The sequence below is a fragment of the Schistocerca gregaria genome, chromosome 7, assembly GCF_023897955.1.
Source record: "Schistocerca gregaria isolate iqSchGreg1 chromosome 7, iqSchGreg1.2, whole genome shotgun sequence".
In the NCBI taxonomy this organism is placed as follows: Eukaryota; Metazoa; Arthropoda; class Insecta; order Orthoptera; family Acrididae; genus Schistocerca; species Schistocerca gregaria.
In genome coordinates this window covers 255,488,604-255,515,948 of record NC_064926.1, presented here as the reverse complement: position 1 = coordinate 255,515,948, position 27,345 = coordinate 255,488,604, and the positions used below count along the sequence as shown (strand labels likewise).

The 27,345-nt window shown below is 43.7% G+C and overlaps 1 protein-coding gene across 2 annotated transcripts in view; it reads left to right on the top strand.

The window, feature by feature from the left end:
* LOC126281690 (TNF receptor-associated factor 3) overlaps positions 1-27,345 on the top strand; it is a 280,376-nt gene that overhangs the window by 186,472 nt on the left and 66,559 nt on the right. For both annotated transcript variants that reach the window (XM_049980855.1, XM_049980856.1), the window contains exons 4-6: positions 12,941-13,225; positions 18,186-18,439; positions 25,566-25,728. In XM_049980855.1, the coding sequence (XP_049836812.1) occupies positions 12,941-13,225; positions 18,186-18,439; positions 25,566-25,728 (702 nt within the window). The remainder of the gene's footprint in view (positions 1-12,940; positions 13,226-18,185; positions 18,440-25,565; positions 25,729-27,345) is intronic.

Below are 27,345 nucleotides of genomic sequence, written 5' to 3'. Positions count from 1 at the left end.
AAATTGACGTTACTCATTTACTATTGGTTGCTCAGTTCTTTATTATATTTAAATTACGTACACTTTATCTGAAACCGATTTGTAAATGAGACTGGTAGTAAGAGACAATTATCAAATTTGAGTATTAAGACGCAATGTTTAATTAAAAATTCTGAAGCAAGTTGCAGTCATGGCTGAAGGCCTTATGGACCAGAAATTCAATTTATTTGTCGGCTGAAGGCCCCAACTGAACTTAAATCAATTTAATGGCTTAATGCCTGGATAGGAAATTCTTAAAGGTTAAACTTCTCTTGGAGATTTTAAATATTTTTTCTGTACAGAAAAACACAATCATTCTTTTTTTTTAAAAGAAAAGAAAAAAAACAATCATCATAATCAAGTTGGCCTGAGACAGTGCTCCTAGGATCGGCCTGGGAAAGGTCGTTCAACTTCGTAACCAACGAGTCAGGCACCCAAGAGTTGTATTCACTTAACCAGATGGCAACTCAAACTAGTGACAGTTTAATGCAGACCAACACTCTTACAAAATCTCCTTAAAGTCTGATAACCAATAGAAAGAAAGAATAACCCAGGCAAGGCGGAAGCGGCGGACAGTACAGCGTCTTCAGAATCCGGTGGTTTAGAACATCGAGAAGCAGAAGGAACCCCTACGACCACACTATTCCAAAAGAAACAACATGTACGGACCACAATCAAGGAGGCTGTCGAACTACACGCCTTATCGGACAGCAGCGGCAAGGCGAGGAAAGATACACTGCTGTGAAAATACGCTAACCTCCAGGGCAGGTAACTGGGGCGCTAAAGGCCACTAGGCAGAAAAATGCCTCTAGTTGAACTTCACCAATGAACATAACGAATTCAGTGATTAATAAGAAGCTGAGGATGGCTAACTAATCTCGCCAAGTCCAAACACTCCACTCGTTGCTCTTTGTGTCAGGGACACTGCGAGCAACAACGCGCAAACAAATGGCGTGATCTCAAAATAGTCGAGGTTTCACTAGTGCCGGCCGCGGTGGTCTCGCGGTTAAGGCGCTCAGTCCGGAACCGCGCGACTGCTACGGTCGCAGGTTCGTATCCTGCCTCGGGCATGGATGTGTGTGATGTCCTTAGGTTAGTTAGGTTTAAGTAGTTGTAAGTTCTAGGGGATTGATGACCACAGATGTTAAGTATCGTAGTGCTCAGTTCCATTTGAACCATTTTCTTTTTTTTTTTTGTTTCACTACTGGGTTAATGTTCACTCATTTCAAACGTCCTTGGTCCGGTGGACAACGACGTTATGGCCCTCGCAACTGCATCCCTCGATCTGGCAGTGCCTTCATTTCACCAGCCGTCCCGGCATAAGCTCGCGCTGCCAGACCTCACAGCTGCTCCGTCCCAACCAACTGCCAACACAACCGGTAAAGAAAACACTTGATGTCCTTCCAAAGGTAGTACCACGGTACTAGATATCGATAAAAGCTGCTGCTGCCACTCGCGGAGAGACAACACTAGCAAACGCAGTGGCACCAGTAAACACAAGAAGAAAACGAACCGCCACTATCCCTATAACGCGATGCCAACCTGGGGGTAACCCAAGAAGTGGCGTAACCAAACTTAAGTTGATTAAGATGGACCCAGTATTGCTTACTAGTGCGGTTGTCCTTAACTGGGCTTAAAATACGCATAATAGTACAGGGACCCAGGAAACGGAGAGTGAACTTACCAACACGCACATCGCTCTCGGGAAAATTACGGACATACAGCTGCTCTCCTGGTTTACCCCTAAAGACTCCTCGATAACGGTCAGCGTGTTTGTTGTGGGCCCTGGGAATATTGCACCTGTCATTGCCGATCTGATGGGTAATATCCACAGTGATTAGATCTTGCATAGGCTAGACAACAACACAAACGGTTGCGCGTGGAGTGGTGCCTTCACTGGAAAACATGGACTGCTAGTAAATGATATTGTATTCTGTGAACTGATGATCGCGATTTTACATTACGTCGATGACTATCGTAGGCGAGTATGGCGGCGACCTGCGGAGAAGTCTCATTTTCCCACTGTTTGGGATAGGTACAGCGATGTTACTTCTGTAGGAGCCGTCGGAGATGACTTCCGGTCATGGTTCGTAGTGGTTCAGACAACTCTGACGGCACGATGGCACCTCACGGACATCCAGCGTCCTCATGTTTACCTCTCAAGTCACAATATCGTGGTGCCAGTTTTCAACGGTTGATCCTCGTCGATACATGACACATATCTCTCTGAACTGTCTGCGTAATGATGAGGAACTCCTGTGTCCAGTGATAACCCAAGATGTGTCCCCGACAGAACATTTTTTGGACTAGCTCTGACGCCAACTCCATCCTAATGCCAGCCAGTAAAGAGGGTATGAAGGGCCAATTACAACTTTTAAGGGCCAGTGTGCAGCGGGAGTGTATGCTACACCTCTATGACACCTCTATCTCACCGTTCCCAACGGCATACTGATAAGGGGCTCCCTACACCAACACGACAGGAGTAACATCGCTGTACCTATCCCAAACAGTGGAAAAATGAGACTTCTCCGCAGGTCGCCGCCATACTCACCTACGATAGTCATCGACGTAGTGCAGAATTGCAATTTGTTCCGGCCTAACCGCAAGCGCCGGTACGAAGACGAAGAGAACAAAAGAGCACAGAAGGCGGTGAGACGTCAGCCCAGTGTCCGCTGCAAGGACCGCGTCACGACAGGAGCGGCCTCTACCCGAAGAGAATATAAGTATCGCTCCTGCCAGCTTCGGGCGCAGAGTACTAGGAGAGCACTATGATAACAGTGACGTGCGGTCCATATCAATTCCTTATATGTATCTTGCATACAGCAAAGGACTGCATGTTATTGGCATGTCGCCCATCGCTGGCGACACACTTGTAAATTCAAAGTATTGTCTATCTTCTTTATTATAATAAAAACTGTTAATCTAATTCGCTTGAAGCGTTGTATAGCTATCCCAGAAAGCAGTCCCCTTTAGGAACCCTACTAGCGACAAGTGAGCAGGACCCCACACAATTCATCACTACACAGAAATCGATGTCAAGTTTGACTCGATATTGTAAAAACCGAAGCAACGTAGATTACCTCTCAACCCTTGAACATTCATTTCGTTCCCTCCTCTCTTTCCAGGTGCTTCAGTTCTTTGTCAGTCTGTTTCATATAGACCCTTCAAAAGACAAATGTAATCGTAACGTGTGCTCCTTTTTCTATGGTTTTTAATTCACAACTAAGTCAAATTTACGGGAATTAGTACAGCACAGTTAACTGCAAGTTAAATGACAGATTTCTGTTGTGCTTTGTTTTCACGTGCACTTTACAGCTTATGTTCAAATATATTACCTCGGACATCAGTTAGTGCCTTTTCTTGACTGTGGCCTTTGTGTTGCTGAACGATTCCGGTTTGTACAGTATTGTGTAACGTCGTCGTGAGTCGAAAATTCTCTCTCTCGTTTTCGTATGTAGAACACGTCACAGCAGCAGAAATTTGTCCTGATCTTACGTTCATTGTGCACGATATGCTATGAGTTAAGATGATACCCATCGTTGTAAGTAAAAACAGCCTTGGTCAAGAAGAAGAAAGCGACCAGAGTCAATGGTCGGCAAATAAGGGTCCCGAAAGCTGAAATATGGAAACAGGCGACTCGGCATAACTTTCGTTCTAAAAACAAAAACTGTTTATAAAGTTAAATGCTTCGAAACACCCGGTATTATAATTTTATAAAATTCTGCAGGACTTCGTCGTTTGCTAGAGATGACACGTCACTTCCCTCTACATCACGATTCTTCATGCTTAGATTTTTAAAGAATTGAAATGCAAGACCATTAAAGAAATTTATAATAATGGTGAGCATCCCCTTCACTCGCCCTGTCTGTCCACAGATATTAAAAAATTTATGTTGACCATCAGAGGGTGAGGTTCTTTTGTTCAATGAGTACTATGTTACCTCATGGAATAATCCTTAGTTGCGGTTTTCAGTAACACCGTTCATTCTGAATGACCACTACAATCGAACGAGAAACAGCGCAGCCGTCCGACTACAACTACCTCATGTGCACACTAATGAGAGACTACTTTCTGTATGTTATCTATAACACGTTACTTGTCTAATCCAGTATTGCTCTAACAGGTGGTCTTATATTCAATTGAGGGAAAACATTTCACCTCTGTGATATTAACTTATACGTATTGTTTATCATCTGTTATTGTCCGTCTCTAAAAGATGCTACCCACTATTACCTGAAAGGAAAATTGAATTTACACTTGAGAACTTTCTCTCATAAAAGAGCTCTTCACATAGAGGGAGGAGTTTCTGTCAGCTAAAGAAACGGACAGCTGTCGAGAGAACCAGCAAGGCTTTTACCAGGAAAAATATTAGTGGACGGAACAATGGAGGCTTTACGCTTCTGATGGGGGAAACGTTTCTTGGCTTCAGTAGTAAGGTATAATTATCGGCGCCGTAGCTAAGAGACTGTGAAGGAAACAAATATTAGGCAACGTAACACTCTTCCTTTCCGTAGAGTTTTATCTCATTTTGTACGACACTTCTCTTGCAAATGACAACATGAGGTGGCGCACCAGTTGTGTTCAGCCGTGGCACCAAATAAATGCCTTGCACTGTATAGTATTTCTTTCAGCGTTACTTGTAATCTTTTGTGAATTGTTCGTTGCAATAGCGGTATTACACTATTCGGAAATCAAGTTTTGACGACTGTGCACCTTTTGCAAGGATAAGGGTCAAAAATTTCTATAGTTTACAGAAATTATAAAATTTTGCAGTTTATTTTGAATATACTATATATACACAAAGGACAATTTCCACATGTACATATCAACTAGCTGTTAGTTTGAAATGTTCTGTTAAAACAAAACTCCGTGTTTCATCAAATATTTCTGATTGTATCAGTACATATGCTCTGCATTAATCATGGGCTAACGTCTGATAAGGTGAATATTTGCTTAAGAGAAATACGCTGGCTCAGGTATATTCCGAACTTGCCAGTGTGAAATCCTTGACAAGTTTCTATGTTCCATTCGGCTAAATTAATTTTCTCATAAAATACAATTTGTATCGAAATTTATACGTTACCAAAAAAATAGAACGTATCATCAAACGGAATTTTTTTCATATTAACCGTGAACAAACCATCGTAAGTTAATTATTGCTAACCTACAAGAAGAATATCCATAAGTCAAGTTGTTGTTGTTGTTATGGTGTTCAGTCCTGAGACAGGTTTTATGCAGCTTTCCATGCTACTCTATCCTGTGCAAGCTTCTTCATCTCCCAGTAACTACTGCAGCCTGCATCCTTCTGAATCTGCTTAGTGTATTCATCTCTTGGTCTCCCTCTACGATTTTTACAATCCACGCTGCCCTCCAATACTAAAGTGGTGATCCCTCGATCTCACAGAACATGTCCTACCAACCGATCCCTTCTTCTAGTCAAGTTGTGCCACAAGCTCCTATTCTCCCCAATTCTATTCAATACCGCCTCATTAGTTATGTGATCTACCCATCTAATTTTCAGCATATTTCTGTAGCACCATATTTCAAAAGCTTCCTTTCAAGACACTGTGCATTCCGTTCAACTGTTCTTCCAAGTCCTTTGCTGTCTCTGACAGAATTACAATGTCATCGGCGAACCTCAAAGTTTTTATTTCTTCTCCATGTATTTTAATATCTACTCCGAGCTTTTCTTCTGTTTCCTTTATTGCTTGCTCAATATACAGATTGAATGACATAGGGCATAGGCTACAACCTGTCTCACTCCCTTCCCAACCACTGCTTCCCTTTCATACCCCTCGACTCTTATAACTGCCATCTGGTTTCTGTACAAATTGTAAATAGCCTTTCGCTCTCTGTATTTTACCCCTGTCACCTTCAGAATTTGAAAGAGAGCATTCCAGTCAACATTCTCAAAAGCTTTCTATAATTCTACAAATGCTAGAAACATAGGTTTGCCTTTACTTAATCTTTCTTCTAAGATAAGTCGTAGGGTCAGTATTGCCTCACGTGTTCCAACATTTCTACAGAATCCAAACTGATCTTCCCCGAGGTCGGCTTCTATCAGTTTTTCCATTCGTCTGTAAAGACTTCGCGTTAGTATTTTGCAGCTGTGAATTATTAAAGTGATAGTTCGGTAATTTTCACATCTGTCAACACCTGCTTTCTTTGGTATAGGAATTATTATATTCTTCTAGAAGTCTGAGGGTATTTCGTCTGTCTCATACATCTTGCTCACCAGATGGTAGAGTTTTCTCAGGACTATCTCTCCCAAGGCCGTCAGTAGTTACAATGAAATGTTGTCTACTCCCGGGGCCTTGTTTCGACTCAGGTCTCTCAGTGCTCTGTCAAACTCTTCACGCAGTATCATATCTCCCATTTCATCTTCATCTACATCCTCTTCTATTTCCATAATATTCTCCTCAAGTACATCGTCCTTGTATACGCCCTCTATATACTCCTTCCACCTTTCTGCTTTCCCTTCTTTGCTTAGAACTGGGTTTCCATCAAAGCTCTTGATATTCATGCAAGTGGTTCTCTTATCTCCAAAGGTCTCTTTAATTTTTCTGTAGTCAGTATCTATCTTACCCCTAGTGAGATAAGCCTCTACATCCTTACATTTGTCCTCTAGCCATCCCTGCTTAGCCATTTTGCACTGCCATTCGATATCATTATTGAGATATTTGTATTCCTTTTTGCCTGCTTCATTTACTGCATTTTTATATTTTCTCCTTTCATCAATTAAATTCAATATTTCTTCTGTTACCCAAGGATTTCTATTAGCCCTCGCCTTTTACCTATATCATCCTCTGCTGCCTTCACTATTTCATCTCTACCATTCTTCTTCTACTGTATTTCTTTCCCCCACTCCTATCAAATTTTCCCTTACGCTCTCCTGGAAACTCTACACAACCTCTGGTTCTTTCGGTTTATCCAGGTCCCATCTCCTTAAATTCCCACCTTTTTGCAGTTTCTTCAGTTTTAATCTACAGTTCATAACCAATAGATTGTGGTCAGAGTCCACATCTGCCCCTGGAAATGTCTTACAATTTAAAACGTTTTTCCTAAATCTTTGTCTTACCATTATTTAATCTATCTGATGCGTTTTAGTATATTCAGGGTTCTTCCATGTATACAACTTTCTTTCACGGTTCCTAAACCATGTTCCGTTGTGGTTGCATCTACGATACGGCTATCTGTATCGTTGAGGCACGCAAGCCTCCCCACCAACGGCAAGGTCCATGGTTCAGGGGGGGAGTCAAGTTACTTACATAAGATGTATGTATCATTAGCAGGGATGTTCTCATCCAAATTATTATTTATAATGTAGTACTGTCCTGGAGCTTAATATGTCACTTCAAAAATGTCATGCATCCGGTGAAAAATGAGTTCATTACTCAAATTGCGCACTCAACACGTTTCCGATGTATTTGCATTTTTAAATATCAGTAAGATCATACAAAGTATATGAAAAAATGTGACAAGTATTAATAAAGTTCAAAAGTCTTTATCTGAAAACCTACCCACACGCACAGAGAATCATTGGATACGGGCGTTACTAGCTTTGTAAGTAATATAACCTGACAGATTGCTAGCTGTGGTAGGAAGACGGAGCGGAAACGAAGACATGGTTGGCCACCAAAGGGAAAGGGCTACGTGGTGGCGGAATGGTCGTAATATTTTACTATCGCATAAAAAAGATCAAACTATTTTTACTAAAGTTACAGACTACGGTAACAGTAAGTACCCACTGTACAAATTTCAGTTGAAAATTTCTTGACTGATAAGGTGTAAATGACCATACATAACAATCATGGAAAAATGCTAGGCATCATGAATCAAGGATTCAGGCAGCAGGAAAAAAGTCGTATTCAGTAAAATTTGTAGTGTTCAATATTGCAAAGATGACTGTGATTCATTAGTAACTGAAAATCATAATCATTACACGGTAGCTGGTTTACAAAACTAAGCAAAAACCCACTCTACATGCACGCAGGTCAGATACGAACAGATCACATATTCTTAGGGACAATAATTAAATTATGTTTACTCGGTCAACACGTTGGTGTACAATAACAAACTACAATCCTTTGAAATGGACCGGAAGGGTAGGTTGGAGGGGAAGTGTGGAATAGAGGGGAGTAGGGGGAAAGGGAAGGTGGGGTTCAGTGAGAATTTAGGAAAAGCAAGGTATGAAGGATAGAAAGGAAGATGATCTAATTTCGTATCTGCTCTGAACAGTAAACATATAGACTCTGCTGTTAATTCATTCACATTACTCATATACTTTGTTCGTCCTGGAGAAGACTATATTTTACTCTGCTGTTCTGTCCCTGTATCTCCCTTACTTCTGAACCATGACCGTTTTAAGGTAGGTCACTACTTTATGGAATTAGTTTAAATGTTTACATTGATGTAGATCTGTATCTGCTTTCTAGAGATCAAATAGTCACTATGTAACTAATTATTTCACCTTACTCTGGTATTCATTTCCTCTGAAGAAGCTCATGGATTATTGTGTTGGCTTTTCAGCTGCTATTCCAACTGTTTTCACTGACGTGCTTTGGCAGATGGTATTACGCGTTGCCGTCCGTTGTAGCTGAGTGGTTCTAGGCGCTTGAGTCCGGCACTGCGCAGCTGCTATGGTCGCAGGTTTGAATTCTGCCAGGGGCATGGATGTGTGTGATATCCTTAGGTTAGTTAGGTTTAAGTGGTTCTAAGTCTAGGAGACTGATGACCTCAGACGTTAAGTCCCATAGTGCTTAGAGCCATCTGAACCTTTTTTTTTAGGCGTATAGTGTAGCTTATTACCATGTAGTACTTCCATACGCTATTCCGTTCTCCGTATGCTTATATGCTTTTACACCTCACCCCTCCAGCGTACTCCCCCTTGTCTCCCCCCCCCCCGCCCAATCGCCTGGCATCCCTTCCCTAATGTCAAACTGGTTCTTCCTCTCCACCCCCCCCCCCTTTTCTCCGTGATTTGAGGTCAACACCAGTAGCCTGTACTGATAAAGTCATGCGGGTTGAAAAGAAATTTGGCTTCATCTTGTATAGCTCTTCTTTTATAGACTTTTGGATTGGATTTAATAGGTCCAGTAAACTTGCTTTAGTATAAATTGATGATATAATCTTATACCCTTTCAGGAAGCCTCTGTATGACTCAGTTTAACTGTTAGCTGCCTAGACTGACAAAAGAAAGTTTATTTGGTCTCTGTACTCATTGTGTACTTGGTTCACTTTGTAGCACATGTCTTACCGCTACCCTTTCTATCCTTTATACCTTGCTTTTCTTCTACAATCATTGAACATCATCTTCAATTTCTCCTTTTCCCTCATCCACCCTCCACAACATACCCCTTCCGCAGTATCATACATATGTTATTCCCGCACGCTATGACCCCATGTTACCTTCACCTCTCACAAGCAGTTTTTAGTTAAACCGGTCTGTTGTTCTACACCAGACGTGTTCACCACGTAAACGTAATTTAGTTACCGTTACTAAAAATATGTGGCCCGTTCGTTTAGTACCTTCACCTGCGCACATAAAAGTCGTTTTTGGCTTACCCTGTAAAACAACAATCTTCAAATGATTATAGTTATCAGTTAGTAATGAATCTCAGTCGGTTTTTCACCATTATTGCCACTCATTTTTCTCTGCACGATATGTCTGTGTACCGCCTGCATCGTATCTCAATGACGCCTAGCAATTGTCCATGATTTCTATGTTTGGTCATGAACACCTTATCAGGCATCAAATTTGCAGTTGATATTTGTACATTTCGTTTTTTTGTTACTAAATAGTCTGTAACCTTTGTAAATGCCAGAGTTAGCACCCCTGGCGCCACCATGTAATCCTTGGCCTTTGTTGGCCAACATTGTGTTCAAAATGGTTCAAATGGCTCTGAGCACTATGGGACTTAACATCTTAGGTCATCAGTCCCCTATAACTTAGAACTACTTAAACCTAACTAACCTAAGGACATCACGCAACACCCAGCCATCACAAGGCAGAGAAAATCCCTGACCCCGCCGGGAATCGAACCTGGGAACCCGGGCGTGGGAAACATTGTCTTCTTTCCCCTCCATGCTGCAACACCTAGCAATCTCTCAGCTTACGTTACATATACATCTAATAACGCTCATATCCTATGACCCTCTATGCTCTTGCGTTGGTTCTGAGCTATTCCATTTTTAACTTTGTTAGTGCTTGTTATATTTTTTCATATTCTGTCTAAAATTTGCACTCATCTTACTTTTTAGACATTTGAAAATGGAAACAAATCCGAAAAGCTTCAAGTGTGCAATTTGAATAAAAAAGTCATTTTTCACCGGCTGTACGAATTTTTTGAAGTGACCTATTCGCCTCCATTACAGTAAGTTATAATAAAAAAATGGTCGACTGCCTCCAACAAGAGTCTAAAATACATATAATAAATTGTCGTTGCTGACATGAATTAGGGATTTCAACCTTCTTCTTATCAACATATCGCGAAGTACAACGTTCGCAGGTAAACACACTCAAGCCAAGTGTGAAAATAACTTATGGTTGAAACAGTTGATAAGCGATCAACTTGACACATCTGCTGTGTCTCATTGCATGTTCTAGCAGACGTTTTTATGTTCGTAATTGCACTCAACGTCCCCACGGAATCCAGTGGAAATGAAAAATTCTCCTGCACAAGAAAAGAGAGCTTTACTAGAAAGTAACAGATTTCAAACCAAGGCATATCCTGTATCAGTAACTGAATTACGAGCGTCTTCCATTACGTGGCAAGGAAGTCAGGAATAGCACATTAACTACATTGCAAACATTGTTACACCTAGAATGATTACGAAACGGTTGTGATGATCTGTATGGTTGAAGACAGCTTTCAATGCAGAAACGGCTGAAAGTACATCTTGGTCAAAGTCTTCACGTGTCGCTGGTGAAATTATCTCCTGAGCTCAAAACATACGCTACTGTCTCTATGTGATGGTTTTGTTGGTAAGATAACGGGAAAATGAGGCCAGGCTAGAAAACGATATTTTCTAAATAAATACATGTTATAAAAGTGTATGTATGTCTGCTTGTACACTTGTAGGTATGTATGTTCCACAGATTTAAACGAAAAATTATCCACACAATACTTACCGGTTGCAGAGAATTACTGTGGAGGCAAGAACCACCTACCAATGAAGGGGGAGATTGTGAGGATGGAACGGTAGTGTAGCTCCCCACCAGCGAATCCGCAGACTTCATTCATCCAGAATTTTAGAATGAGAGGTCTTTGTGATCTGCAAAAAACCTTACACTCAATTTCAAATCTTCAAGATTTTTCTCGCTGACAAGGCCCCACAGAAGCATGAAAGAAAATTGTTTATGGCCTACTAAATTTTCGCTGTTCGTGCAGTACATCTGCCACATCCGGCATGATATTTTGATGTGTTACTTCTTACTTCTACCTGTGTGGACCACACATTTTTCAAACAGTATTCACATATTCCACTGAATACACCTGCAAAATTATATTATTGTAAGACAGTTCATGAGATATGACGTCATAAGCAGTGAAATACCTGAAAAACTACGGCTTCATGCATGACATTTAAATTTACTATTTCTCTGCTACTCCCAGAATACAGTATCCACATGTGCCTCATATATGCCGGCCGCGGTGGTCTCGCGGTTGTAGGCGCGCAGTCCGGAACCGTGCGACTGCTACGGTCGCAGGTTCGAATCCTGCCTCGGGCATGGATGTGTGTGATGTCTTTAGGTTGGTTAGGTTTAAGTAGTTCTAAGTTCTAGGGGACTAATGACCACAGCAGTTGAGTCCCATAGTGCTCAGAGCCATTTGAACCACTTTGAACCTCATATATCTACGAAATTATACCATTGTACGACACTTAGTTCAGAAGATATTACGTCGTGTATGAAAAATTCCCGCATTATAAATGACGTTTGAAGTTATTACGTCCATACTACTCTATTCACAGACAGTTTAAACGGATGTCATTGAAAGTACCTGCAACATTGTGTCATTGTAAGATTAATTGTTCAGCAGATGTGACGTCATAGCTATTCAGCTGCGTTAAATCGAAACTACAGGACGAAAATCGCTTCAGATACGGTTGAAGTGTGTGTGCAGATATGTGTAAAATATATTAAATGTGTGTACTAGTGCCACCGCAGTTCGATTTCTACCGAATGTGGTAGACTTATTACTATCAGGAAAGAAAATCTGTGTTGGTTAGAAACAGCAGCCTCCTATTTTGGTAGGGGTGGTAACGTAGAGAAACAGGACAGGGGGGGGGGGAAGAAGAGATTGCAAGAGGGGGAAGTAGGATATCGGCACGGATGTTAGGGAGACTGAGATGGACGCAGTAAGGGGAGAGGGAAATGGACAAGGAGGAGAAGATGGACTCACAGAGGGCGAGAGGAGCGGATGGACAGAGAAGGGAAAGAGGAAGAGGCAGAGTGAGAGTGAGGGGGGGGGGGGGGGCAGAATATAAACTGAGAAAAGCTAGTGGAGAAGTTGTGGTTCAGGAAATAGGTAGGGAAATGGAATACAAAATGGGCAGAGCGGGAGAATAGGTGGAGATGGATAGTGGGAGGAAGGAGTAGCAGATCGACAGAGGGAATGGAGGAGATAATGTGGGGTGGTGGAGAAGGACAAAGAAAGAAAGAGATGGATAAAGAGTAGGGCGAAGGTGAAGAACAGAGGGAGGGGGATCGAGGATGTGAGGTAGTTGAGTTGGAATAAATACGTATCCGGGCGATGCTGGGTACTGAGATATTGTTAAATATTAGTTTCTAAATTCCACCTTAACGACACTATGTGAATGATGCAGACGAGTTATTTCCGCGACGAGGACAGAGTATTTGAGGTCATACGATTATCTCTATTCGACCACCTGTTACTGGTAACACTTAAATGATCTGCAGAACGAGTGCCTGCTGCGACCGCCGTCGCTGCAGCGGCCGGCTACGGCGACGCTGCTGATGAGCTCCGGTGTGGGCGGCGGCGTCGGAGGCGGCGCCGGGACTGCGGGGGGCCGCGGAACGGACGCGCCGGCGCCCGACGTGCTGGCGGCGGAGCTGGCCAAGCTGCGCAGCGCGCTCGACGAGGAGCGCCGCCTGCGCGGCGTCGCCGTCGCGGAGTTCCGCCAGCGCTGCGACGCGCTCGACCAGTGGAACAAGAAGCTCGTCCAGGTGCTCGCCGCCTTCAAGGTGAGCCACGCAGCCCATGCCATATGATACAAGGTCTCGGTGGAGGGCAGCGATTATTCTGCACAGCACAGTTATGGTATACGTTAATCGCGTAATCAGTGTATTTGACGTCACTTTACGTTCTTTCAGTACCTTCATCATACGAGGAATACGAGGTGTAATGAATTTACAAAAAATTTACGAAAATAAGTTGAATGAAAATCGAATATCATTATACTAAACATCGATATGGACAATAACTTACTTGAAGAAATTTTCTGCATTAAGTGTATTTACTACTATGTGCAGATTTTTTGTTTTAGTTGTCTAAATGTACAGTAGTGAAGGCGGTTGAATGCGTTCGACGGTGCGAATGCAAACGACTCACAAAATATTAATTTTTAAAATATGAGGCATGTTCAGAAAGTGCGTGAGTGTACTGTGACCATGACGAGCTGTGGCTTTTTGGGAATTGGCTACACTGGATTCTACAGGGGAATCCCCTGACAAGAGGGAGCATCGGAGGAACACGGTAGTACGTAAACTCACGTTGTAGTGTCCAGTGGCGTGAAAGATGTAGGTAAGTAATCCCGCCAAGTGCGAGCCATTTGCTGTGATCTGCTTCCTGCTCGCAGAAGAGTAACACCTGCCGAAATTTTACCGTGAATCCAAACGGTTCACGGCGTAGGTGATCTAGTCTGTTTAAGTAGTTTAGGGAGCTTTTTGGAGACAGAAAAAGTGTTCATGAGGAACACAGGAGTGGAAGACCTCCCACTTTCACTGATTAGTTGGCGCAAAAATCGAGGAAACTCAATGCAACTGGATGAAATTTCAGCGATATTTCATAGCTCTCCGGAACTCACTTATACGAGACACTTACAGAAACGTTGGAATACCGTAAACTGTGCGAGAGATTGGTCCAAAACAGCTGCGAGAGCAGCACTAGAAAAATGGAGTCAATAACACCCGTAAGCTTCATAAGCGATTTGAATTGGAAGGGTGGATTTTCTGAGCCCTGTTGTTACTGGAGGTGAATCTTGGGTGGCTCATTACACGCCTGAGAAGAAAAAGACAGTCGTCAAGTGGTGTTACACCAACTCCCCATCTGGCAAAAAGTTCAAAATCACTGCCAATAAAAATCGTAGCGTCAGTGCTTCGGTAACGAAAAGGAACAATTCTGCCAAGGGGGGCGGGGACCATCAATGCACAACTTTTTTGCGAAAACCCATAACACCTCAAAACGAACCTTCAGAACCGAAGGAGGGGAATGTTGGGAAGAAGAGTGCACTTGTTGCAAGAGGCGTCCCTCCTCACGCAACCATAGCCACCAAGTTGCTCTAGAACTCATTTCGTTGCGATGTTTTCCACCGCGTATTCCCCTGACATGACGCCTTCAGGTTATCATCTTCTCATCTCCATGAGTGCACCCATGAGAGGAACTTAACCGACGAGCATTTGCAAAAACTGATTCTGAAGTAGAGGAAAGAAATGGTGCCACGGCCCATGACAAGAGTGGAATACAGATTACGTGGAAAGACAGTAAACAAGTGTACCAACAATACTCTGTATTTTTTTTTTCCTAAATGATTGAAAAACTTGCACACTTACATTTTGAACATGCGTCCTTTTATCGAAATCTGTAGAATTTAAAATAGTTTTTGGTCACAAATATCTATATCTTTCGATATACAGTCAGTTTCTACCTAAATGATCATCATCAGATCTGCTACCTTAATAAACTAGTACATAAAACGTAAAAATCTTTCAGTCATGATAGGCACTTTGACAAGGTGTGAAACATAACCTCCATGTAGATGGTGACGCTACATTGTTGGCTACTATTATGCAGTTTTATATCTTTTGACGATGCGTTTCTTGCATAGATGGTTATTTACGTTTCATTTACTATAGGGGCGCCCAGAAAGTTTCCGTTTGAGTGCGTTGCTGCAATATACAGGGTGCTTCAAAAATGACCGGTATATTTGAAACGGCAATACAAACTAAACGAGCAGCGATAGAAATACACCGTTTGTTGCAATATGCTTGGGACAACAGTACATTTTCAGGCAGACAAACTTTCGAAATTACAGTAGTTACAATTGTCAACAATTGTAGGGAAACTCTATAGTATGATATTTTCCACATATCCACCATGTGTAGCAATAATATGACGTAGTCTCGGAATGAAATTACCCGAAACCTTTGACAACGTGTCAGGCGGAATGGCTTCACATGCAGATGAGATGTACTGCTTCAGCTGTTCAATTGTTTCTGGATTCTGGCGGTACACCTGGTTTTTCAAGTGTCCCCACAGAAAGAAGTCACAGGGGTTCATGCTGGCGAATAGGGAGGCCAATCCACGCGGCCTCCTGTATGTTTCGGGTAGCCCAAAGCAACCACATGATCATCGAAATATTCATTCAGGAAATTAAAGACGTCGGCCGTGCGATGTGGCCGGGCACCATCGTGCGTAAACCACGAGGTGTTCGCAGTGTCGTCTAAGGCAGTTTGTACCGCCACAAATTCACGATGAATGTCCAGATAGCGTGATGCTGTAATCGTTTCGGATCTGAAAAATGGGCCAATGATTCCTTTGGAAGAAATGGCCGCCCAGACCAGTACTTTTTGAGGATGCAGGGACGGTGGGACTGCAAATGGGGCTTTTAGGTTCCCCATATGCGCCAGTTCTGTTTATTGACGAAGCCGTCCAGGTAAAAATAAGCTTCGTCAGTAAAACAAATGCTGCCCACATGCATATCGACGTCATCAATCCTGTGCACTATATCGTTAGCGAATGTCTCTCGTGCAGCAATGGTAGCGGCGCTGAGGAGTTGCCGCGTTTGAATTTTATATGGATAGAGGTGTAAACTCTGGCGCATGAGACGATACGTGGACGTTGGCGTCATTTGGACCGCAGCTGCAACACGGCGAACGAAAACCCAAGGGCGCTGTTGGATCACCTGCTGCACTAGCTGCGCGTTGCCCTCTGTGGTTGCCGTACGCGGTCGCCCTACCTTTCCAGCACGTTCATCCGTCACGTTCCCAGTCCGTTGAAATTTTTCAAACAGATCCTTTATTGTATCGCTTTTCGGTCCTTTGGTTACCTTAAACCTCCGTTGAAAACATCGTCTTGTTGCAACAACACTGTGTTCTAGGCGGTGGAATTCCAACACCAGGAAAATCCTCTGTTCTAAGGAATAAACCATGTTGTCCACAGCACACTTGCACGTTGCGAACAGCACACGCTTACAGCAGAAAGACGACGTACAGAATGGCGCACCCACAGACTGCGTTGTCTTCTATATCTTTCACATCACTTGCAGCGTCATCTGATGTTGAAAATTGTAACTACTGTAATTTCGAAAGTTTGTCCGCCTGAAAATGTACTGTTGTCCCAAGCATATTGCAACAAACGGTGTATTTCTATCGCTGCTCGTTTAGTTTTTATTGCCGTTTCAAATATACCGGTCATTTTTGAAACACCCTGTATATGCAACCGAGCACGACTGAGATGCGATTATATACAATGACCGACTCACAGACAAGGGGTTAGTCTGGCATTCGAACGGAAATTTGAAGCTTAGCAGGACTGACGTATATGATAATTATATAGACTAATTATGAAATAAAAGAAAAACATTTAACATCGAAAGATTGATTTGAATTCTATGAAAGTTGAGCTCAGGACCATTACCTCTGCAACGGTGACTGTCACGTCCCATTAAATACTCTCGAGCTTGTAACCGTGGCACGTACTGGAAGTTATTCATACATATGAGACTTAAAGGTCGTTATCTCGTTGATACCCTGCAAGTCTAGTGCTACAGATGATTTCGTGATAAAAAAATAACAACAAGAAACCTCTGTTCTCTGGTTAATGAGAATAGAGACTTCATCAATTTCTAGCCATATGTCACCAGTACACAGTTTTATATGCATTGTCTTTTACATTGTGCTAAGCTAATAGATTTCAGTTCTCATGACGGCATGCTGCACCTCGCACATAATCTATCAAAACAGATAGACAGAAGTACAGAATTAATTTTTAAGGTGTGTTATAAAGATCCTTCATAAGTTTAGTGCTCACTTTCAAATTTGTACGATAATGCAGTGGGTTTCGTTACCGTATCTATTCTGTGCCAGCCAAGGTTTCCCTTGATTCCAGCGGTATTGTCTTAAGTGTGAAATGCTGAAGAGTCGTGTAGACCTAGACGTAGAAAAGAATTTCGCTACGAGATCGCATTCACAGCTACTTATTCTTTATGACACCTTTTTAACAGCTAAGACTTCCACCTTTTGACTTCTTAAAAGCTTGTTGTTCTCCATCTTGTTCCATTATGACTGTAACACTGATGCCATGTTGGCATAATAGTGGATGGTATGCAACACATCCCACACCAGTTTGTTAAACATGTAATCAGGTTTTTCACAGCGGAACTAAACGCATTACAAGATTTTTTCTGTGTAATATCAAAAGAGCACATTCCTATTTGCTGAAACCGGTTATCAGGCATGAGTAACGTTGACTGCAATCTTGCCATTCCTAAAACTGAAGTCCGTTCGAAAAGGCCTCGGAAGGCTCAACGGCACCTGACAGATCGCCGTGTCATCCCCAGCTGCGAGCCATCACAGAATATGGAGCATATCGACCCCCAGCCACTCTTAGTTCATGATACCAGAGCCGCTACCTTCAGTCAAGGAGCTCCTCAGTTGGGCCCACAAGGGCTGAGTCACCCCGCTTGACAACAGAACGCGGCAGACTCGGAGCTCCCCCTGTGCTAGCCAGGCCCGACTGCTCTTAACTCCGGCGACCTGGCGGGAATCTGTGTTACCACTGCCGCAAGGCCGTTGGTCTTTTCCATGACTCTCAGAAATGTCAAACCAACTTCTGGTTAAGGACAGCCTACCTTAGCGCTAGTGTCTGATTCGTTTACAGTTTCTAACCCATTCTGAAACGAACGTACTTCGCCTCTGCTCGTAGGACTCGCTGCGACGGGAGGCGGAGCAGTGGCGCCGTGACGCGGTGCTGGCCGCCGCTACGTCGGCCGCGGCCACCGCCAGCGCCGCCCCGCCGGTTGCCGCCCCCGCAGACGTGGAGGCGGCGAAGGCGGCGCTGGGCGCCCTGGGCGAGCAGCTGGAGGCGGAGCGCGCGCAGCGGCTGCGCTCGGAGGGCGAGTACGACGAGCAGCTGGCCAGGCTCAGCGGCGCCGTGGCCACCGCCAGGGACCTGCACAGGTGAGGGGCGGCCGTGCTAGGCTCTGGCGATGCAACGCACGCGGCTGCAATTAACGCTATTCCATAGATTAGGCGGCATACACAAATGCAAGGAAACTGACATAAATAAAACAACTAGAGGACAAGTCATCTATTATCCTGCCCAGATGTATCCGAAAGACCTGAATTGCGTTCCGCCTAATTTGCTTGCATGATGTCCGCCTCCGTAACGTAGGGGTAGCGTTACCGCCTACTACGCAGGGGGTTCGGTTACGATTCCCGGCAGGGGACCGGGTGTTGTGAGTCCTTCATCATCATCATTGACTCGCGAGTCGCCGAAGTGGCGTCAACTAAAAAGGACTTGCAATACGGCGGCCGAACTCCCACCGAATGGGGCCTCCCGGCCAACTATGCCATACGATCATTTCCATTTTTTTTGCATGCATAATACCATCATACTATCATTTCAGAAGGTAGGATTCCCTGGCCCTCGATCGTTTGTCATTTATTCCTCTTACAAAAGTTTCACCTCCATATGGTATGAAGGTACCCAGAATCTCTAAAAAAAATCACTTGTCCTCTTTCGACAAGGTCCATATAACGAGTGTTGGGCTGTCTAGGATGATGAGTTTTTATTCTGCATTTCAGCATTGGTGGCAATTGGAGGATCATCTGAACTCTAAGGTAGTGCTACAGGTTCGCTGAAGTTTCTGACAAAGAGAAATGTCATTCATTATGGAGGCACTATTAGATTTGTGGCAGTGTCGCGTACCTTGCAGCCATCTTTGGTGGGCAGTGAAACTATTGGAAATTGAGTGTGAGAGAATTAGCGGAGGTGGTAAGAGAAGAAAAGATTTTAGGTTTAATTTGTTTAAAGGAGTAGTTTATGTGAAGCACTATTTACTCCTGCAAGGTAATGGAAAGGTTTACACTACTTACTTTAATGGTAGTGGTTTTTAAACAAGAGTGCATGCGCATCAAGTTCTGGCATCTTATGTGCTGAGTTGTCTTCGGTTTCTGAAAATCATAGAGGCGTGTCAGCGTGTCTCAGTCATGAGTGCGTAGGAATGAGTGGTAGATCGTCTGCATTCTCTGGGTATTTCAAAGATTCATGGGCGATGAGGACGTTGATGCAGGTAGGTGGGACGAATGGTTATTTCTGTAACAGCTCCTGTTACGACTTATTGTTGTGAGGATTTTGGGAAATGATGGGGTTGCGTCGATATGATTAAGGCTGTACTACCGGTACACGTTAAAGCTGGCGTAACTATAATTATGGAATACTTCGGAGAAAAGTTCCACGGTTGGGTTTGTTGAGAATTCGACTGGGTGATGACTGCCTTCAGATGGTTCAAAGAACTTGCATTTATGCGTCCAAGGAGTTCGTCAGATGCTATGTACACCCTTTACTGCTGTAGTCTTCAGTTCTAGAGCTGATTTGATGCAAGTCTCCGTTCTAGTGTGTTCTGTCCAAATCTTTTCATCTCTGTATATCTATTGCAACCTACAGAGATTTGAACCTGCTTATGGCGTCCAAGACTGGCTCTCTCTCTCTCAAACTTTTACCCCACCACACTTCCCTCCATCACCAAATCGAGGACTGCTTCATGCATCAGGATGTGTTATACCAACCGATCCCTTCTTTCCTTCGTGTTGTGTCAAACATTTCTTTCTTCTGCAATTCAGCTCTCGCCTCATTACCAATTTCATGTAACTACCTAATCTTCAAGATTCATCTATAGTATCATTTTGAAAAAGCTTCTACTGTCTTCCTGACTGTACCATTTAGTGTCCATTTTTCAGCCACGTGTAAGGATACGCTTCGAAGACCTTAAAAAAGGACTTCATTATTGGAGTGGAGTGAAGGAAGCATTTAAGTCAGACTTCATCCCCAGGTTTAATTAGAGATCATTCCATTATCGTTGTTTAACTTTTGTTGTAGTTCACCTTATAACTTCTTTTCAAGATACTATACATTCCATTGAGATGTTCTTCCAAATCCTGTGCCGTTTTTGAGAGAATTACAGTGTCATCGATAAACCGGAGATCCTTTATTTGTTTACCCTGAAATGTAATTCCCTTTCCAAATATGTGCTTGCTCAATGTAAAAACTGAATGGTTTTGGGGATAGACTAGAACCGTGTCCCACCCTCTTCTCACCTACTGCGTCCCTTTCATGTCCTTTCCAGCCCCCTGGTTTCCGAACACGTTGTGAGTAACATTACGATCCCTGCGTTTTATGTCTGCCACCTTTAGAATGTCGAAGAGTAAAGTACAGTCAACCTTGCCAAAAGCTTCCTCTTAGTCTACAAATGCTAAAGACGTAGATTTTAGTGCCTTCATCTTCTTCATCCTAGGAACCGTATATCCTAGCGTGTTGCTATGTTTCTCCAGAATCAAGGAGACCTTCCCCGAGGTCAGCTTAGAAGTGGACTGCTCAATTGCGGTCTCATTTTTTGCTCACATTGCACGTGCTCATTTTTAATCGCGAATTGTCTGGCAATGCTTTCGATTAATCGAAATAAGCTCTTTGAACAATCTGATTGTATCTCCACTCTTGCATTTCGTATCTTTTGAGGACGGCTTAGGCCATCAGCCAATTTAAATTGTTCGTGGTTTCTGGAACGGCGTCCATGTACCGATTCTTGTCAAGTTAGCTTCTGTTGAATTTGAGAGGCAGCTGGCTTTTTCTGGTGTCGCTGCGAGCCAGTCCAGAGACTGTAATGGTCGAGAAAGTGTGACATACTTTCAGCTACTTTCCGTGGAGCATAATAGGCGAGTGTGTAGATTATTTCAGAAGTACCATCTAAATACCAGCACAGTTACTTGCAATCATTTCCCATTCATATTGGCGTTGATATTCTTTCAAACGGCGAAGTGGAAGCACACAAGCTGCTCACTTCTTGTGAAATACACTCCTGGAAATTGAAATAAGAACACCGTGAATTCATTGTCCCAGGAAGGGGAAACTTTATGGACACATTCCAGGGTTCAGATACATCACATGATCACACTGACAGAACCACAGGCACATAGACACAGGCAACAGAGCATGCACAATGTTGGCACTAGCACAGTGTATATCCACCTTTCGCAGCAATGCAGGCTGCTATTCTCCCATGGAGACGATCGTAGAGATGCTGGATGTAGTCCTGTGGAACGGCTTGCCATGCCATTTCCACCTGGCGCCTCAGTTGGACCAGCGTTCGTGCTGGACGTGCAGACCGCGTGAGACGACGCTTCATCCAGTCCCAAAAATGCTCAATGGGGGACAGATCCGGAGATCTTGCTGGCCAGGGTAGTTGACTTACACCTTCTAGAGCACGTTGGGTGGCACGGGATACATGCGGACGTGCATGGTCCTGTTGGAACAGCAAGTTCCCTTGACGGTCTAGGAATGGTAGAACGATGGGTTCGATGACGGTTTGGATGTACCGTGCACTATTCAGTGTCCCCTCGACGATCACCAGAGGTGTACGGCCAGTGTAGGAGATCGCAACCCACACCATGATGCCGGGTGTTGGCCCTGTGTGCCTCGGTCGTATGCAGTCCTGATTGTGGCGCTCACCTGCACGGCGCCAAACACGCATACGACCATAATTGGCACCAAGGCAGAAGCGACTCTCATCGCTGAAGAGGACACGTCTCCATTCGTCCCTCAATTCACGCCTGTCGCGACACCACTGGAGGCGGGCTGCACGATGTTGGGGCGTGAGCGGAAGACGGCCTAACGGTGTGCGGGACCGTAGCCCAGCTTCATGCAGACGGTTGCGAATGGTCCTCGCCGATACCCCAGGAGCAACAGCGTCCCTAATGTGCTGGGAAGCGGCGGTGCGGTCCCCTACGGCACTGCGTAGGATCCTACGGTCTTGGCGTGCATCCGTGCGTCGCTGCGGTCCGGTCCCAGGCCGACGGGCACGTACACCTTCCGCCGACCACTGGCGACAACATCGATGTACTGTGGAGACCTCACGCCCCACGTGTTGAGCAATTCGGCGGTACGTCCACCCGGCCTCCCGCATGCCCACTATACGCCCTCGCTCAAAGTCCGTCAACTGCACATACGGTTCACGGTCATGCTGTCGCGGCATGCTACCAGTGTTAAAGACTGCGATGGAGCTCCGTATGCCACGGCAAACTGGGTGACACTGACGGCGGCGGTGCACAAATGCTGCGCAGCTAGCGCCATTTGACGGCCAACACCGCGGTTCCTGGTGCGTCCGCTGTGCCGTGCGTGTGATCATTGCTTGTACAGCCCTCTCGCAGTGTCCGGAGCAAGTATGGTGGGTCTGACACATCGGTGTCAATGTGTTCTTTTTTCCATTTCCAGGAGTGTAGAAGCTGAGTATATAATCGAATATTATCTTTTGAGGCTATTGCACTATAGATTGAAAATTATCACCCACTCCTGAAGTATCAAGGAGTTAGCTGAATCTGACAATGTCAGGAAGGGGAAAGCCATCAGTTTCTTAAAATTTATCTTTTTTAAAAATTTTAAATTAAAATGTGATGACCAGTTACAGTTGACAAGTTTGACAAAGCACCCCTCTTCAGATCTCAGGAAACGCAAAGAACAGAAAATTGTCGTGAGGTAAACGCCGAGCTTATAAAAGTCTGAAAGTGAGGAAATAAAAGCATCAACATGCCAGAAATGGTGAAATGTATCTCAGCTTATTGCGTACTGATGACCCCGAATCATCTATGTAGCTGGCATCTCCGTAATGCCTTTCACTCTGTAGATAATTATTTTGTTACCCTTTTTTCTACAGCTTTGAAATAGCTGGCTTCATCTTGTTGACTTATTCAACTGTTTTTTGGAAGTGTTATCAAACGGACATGGCATGTGTTACACATAACCTCTTTGGTGTAATTTTGTTATTTTACTTGCAATCCATGCTTACCTGACAGTCACGTCCGTTGCCTTAAAATAGTTCCCAGCTATATAAACGATGCATGGTTATCAATATGGTATACGCTTAGATACATTTTACCATGAATGGCATTTTGTTAGCTTCTATAAGCTCGATGGTTAGCTCGCGCTGTTTACCTTAAGACTGTTTTGTGTTCCTTGCTTGTTCTCAGATTTGAATATGGTTGCTTTGTCAATTAAAACTAGTCATCGCATTTTAATGGTGTACACAATACGTGGATCTAGACAATTATATAAAAAAAGAAATTAATGAATGGGTTATGGCTCTGTTTGAAGCTGTCTGTTGAGAGACGAAGTTTCCGTTTATGTCTTGCGAAAATCTAATTTGTATCTGCTACTTTGAGGAGAAAGTTCACATATAGATCAGTTGCATTCTTTCGTAAACGAAGTGACGCATATTTGCAGTATTTTTCTCTGAATTATTTCGGCTACACCAAACCATTTCATTTATTACTTCTATTTGATTCAGCTACATACTACCAGTCCACCATATTGTACAAACTTGTTGCCACTGGCTTCGTCACGTAAATGCAGGAACAGTTAATTGAATTGATTGCATTCTACAGCTACAATCCATTAGCAATAAATATTGTTTTTCATAGGGTTATATTTCAGGTGGGGAATGGGAAATAGTAGGCTGGGCTAGTGCTCTAGAAGACTACTGCCGTCTGAATTCTGTGTTTAGTGAACTGACATACTACCGGTACATTGGTATTGTGGTGCGTGTGATGGCGAGGGGCTCTGTAACTGAAATATTAGGAAAAGATTGCAGTTGTGTTCTGATCTCAGTGGGTCAAGGAAATATTGTTATAATTACCCGTTAAATTCTAGATTTAGTTAATACAGGTAAGAGGGAAATAACCTCATTTGCACTGCTTCGGTTTCTAAGCCAATAGCGAAAATGTTGAAAACTAGGCGGACTGATAAGGTAAGGAATGAGGAGGTTCTACGCAGAATCAGAGAGGAAAGGAATATGTGGAAAACACTGATAAGGAGGAGGGACAGGATGATAGGACATCTGCTAAGACATGAGGGAGTGACTTCCATGGTACTAGAGGGAGCTGTAGAGGGCAAAAACTGTATAGGAAGACAGAGATTGGAATACGTCAAGCAAATAATTGAGGACGTAGGTTGCAAGTGCTACTCTGAGATGAAGAGGTTAGCACAGGAAAGGAATTCGTGGGGGGGGGGGGGGGGGGGGGGAGGGGCGCATCAAACCAGTCAGTAGACTGATGACCGAAAAAAAAGCGAACAGACTATAACAGAGTAGGGCAGTGTTGTGTTTTACAGTGTCTGTGTAGCTTTGTGCAGTGTTCCTCCGACAAGCATGCAAGTCACAGGGAAAAGAAATTATTGACGATTGGCAGCCGTACTAAATTATGAAAATCATTCGTAAACTGCGAATACAATTGTACAACAGCTACACGATGTGTTACAAACAATGAAGACGTGCCAGACCAGAACTCGAACCCGGATTTTCAGTTTTACGCGAGCAGCGCCTTAACTGCCTCGGCCATCCCAGCACTCCTTGAGGAACGACCCAAACTCCCGGATGTCCTACTGCCTACATCCAGCAGTGCTCGCATACAAATCGTATGAAATGCGCACGGGGAGAGAGACAGTGTTTTGCTTACCCCATTGCCATGCTTTGGAATAAAATACGGTACGGTAGTCTCTGTAGATTACGGTGTCTGTTACTAGATACGGTCTTTATCCATAAGATATGTGATCAACGTATGTGTCACCACAAATATTCTATACATTTTGTACATAAAAGTCTGTTCCATAGATCTGTTTCCCACAGATTTGATATGACGATCTTACTAAAGTGAACGCGTAATCGTGAGCAGTAGCAACAATAAGAAAAACAAATACAGCAACCGGGACACGAACCAACCATGCCATCAGACTCGCTGAAGGACTTTTTGTCTAATTAATGGCAAACGCGTTCATTTATTGCAGCATATCTCCATGCTCATGGTAGAAGTCCTGTTATCACACATACGCAGGCATCTTACAAGCTACTATTAGTGTTTTCGATCTTCTGGAAATAATTGGTGCCTAGTTTATACATGTCAAGAATTAGTATAGTTGTAAATTCTTACAGCGAGGACCAGTACGATGAGTGTGAACCCGCAGCTATAATTATTCGAACAGAAGCAGCCAAAGTAAAGCGTTATGACACCTAGGTAAATGGAGCGGGTGGTAATGTTGCAGCGCGCTGGAGGAGCGCTACACGGAGCTGGTGTCGTCGTGCGAGCGCCTGACGCTGGAAGTGGAGGAGCTGGCCCGCTCCCAACTGCTGGAGGGCGACGCCTGGAGGGCCGAGGTGCGGGGAGAGCGCCGCCTCGGCGCAGAGAGGGCAGACGCCCTGCGACAGGTGCGTACACACTGTCTGCTGGCGACTGCTCATATATTCAGAACGTTCTCTTCGTGATTGAAAGATAGCATGAATTACTCTTCACAATTGTTCCGATAGTAGTCATCAGTCCTCACCTCATCCGACATTTTATTTCATCACGTACATCTGTTTACGTTCTCATTCATCACCTACATTTACACGACTACACTGCAGTTCACCTGGCAAAGGGCTCATCGAACCATCTTCACTCGGTTACTAATATTAATGAACTCTCTCACAAGTGTAGTGCAGAAGAATGTCTTGTGTGGCAGTTTATTCCCAAATTGTCTAGTAACCTTTTTATAATTTAAGGATCATAACAAATGGTTCAAATAGCTCTGAGCACTATGCGACTTAACTTCTGAGGTCATCAGTCGCCTAGAACTTAGAAATAACTGAACTTAACTAACCTAAGGACATCACATACATCCATGCCCGAGGCAGGATTCGAACCAGCGACCGTAGCGGTCGCTCGGCTCCAGACTGTAGCGCCTAGAACCGCACGGCCACTCCGGCCGGCTAAGGATCTTAGCGCGAGCTGCTTCACTCACGTAACTCTATGGCCTACAGAGACTGTTTTTGTTTTTTGTTTTAACCAAATTTACGTTGTTCACAAATTGCAACATCCTCTGAGCTCTTCAAGCTAATTAAGCCCATAAAAGCATCGTCTTCCCTCAATGTACTTCCGACCAAACACCAGCTGGAGTTAAAAGTTTTTTTAACCATACCTTTTGCATTCTTGTGTAGATATTTCCTTAGCAGCTTTAATCCACTAAAAATATTTATTTATATCCAAACAATAAGTTTTTTATTTATTTATACGTGTCCAGAACATAACATATTAAATATAACTTATAGTACATAGCATATCATACATAGCATATCATACATAGCACATCACATAGCATATCATACATAGCATATATATTACAAGTATTACAGAGAATATGTGCGTCTTTATATTCCATGTGTTGCCCAGTATTCCGCTGCACAGACTGCCTTATCATTGGCCATAATCAGATCGTCCATGGACATAGGTTCCGACAGTTTCCTGCAGTTGAGTAGGTGCTGATGTTCTTGAGGTTCACCACATTCACATAGTTCGTCCCCTGAGATGTATCCCCATTTCTTGATGTTCTCCTTACATCGAGATACGCCAGTTCTAAGTCTATTGAGTACCTTCCATGTTGTGTATGGGAGATGATGACCTATAGCAAGTTCTTCCTTAGGGTTGTCCCAATATTTCTCTGATGATGAGCTACGCCAGAGTTGTATCCTATGGTCTGCAGGTGATGTCTGGATTGGTCGCGTTGTCTGGAGAAAACTTTTTCTCGACTTGAGTCTTGGCGTTTGATGTTCGCATCCAAACAGGGGATGTCTCTGATCTGTCTCCTGCTTCTTTCTTTCCACTTCAGCTACTGTTCTGCTTCGGATGTCTGGCCGTGCTACGCCCATGAGGTGGTAGATTTTGTCAACAGGGGTTGCCCGCAAGCAGCCGGTTACAATTCGTCCTGTTTCATTTAGGGCAATATTTACCTGTTTGGAATGGCTGGAGTTCTGCCATACAGGTGCTGCATATTCAGCAGTGGAGAAGCA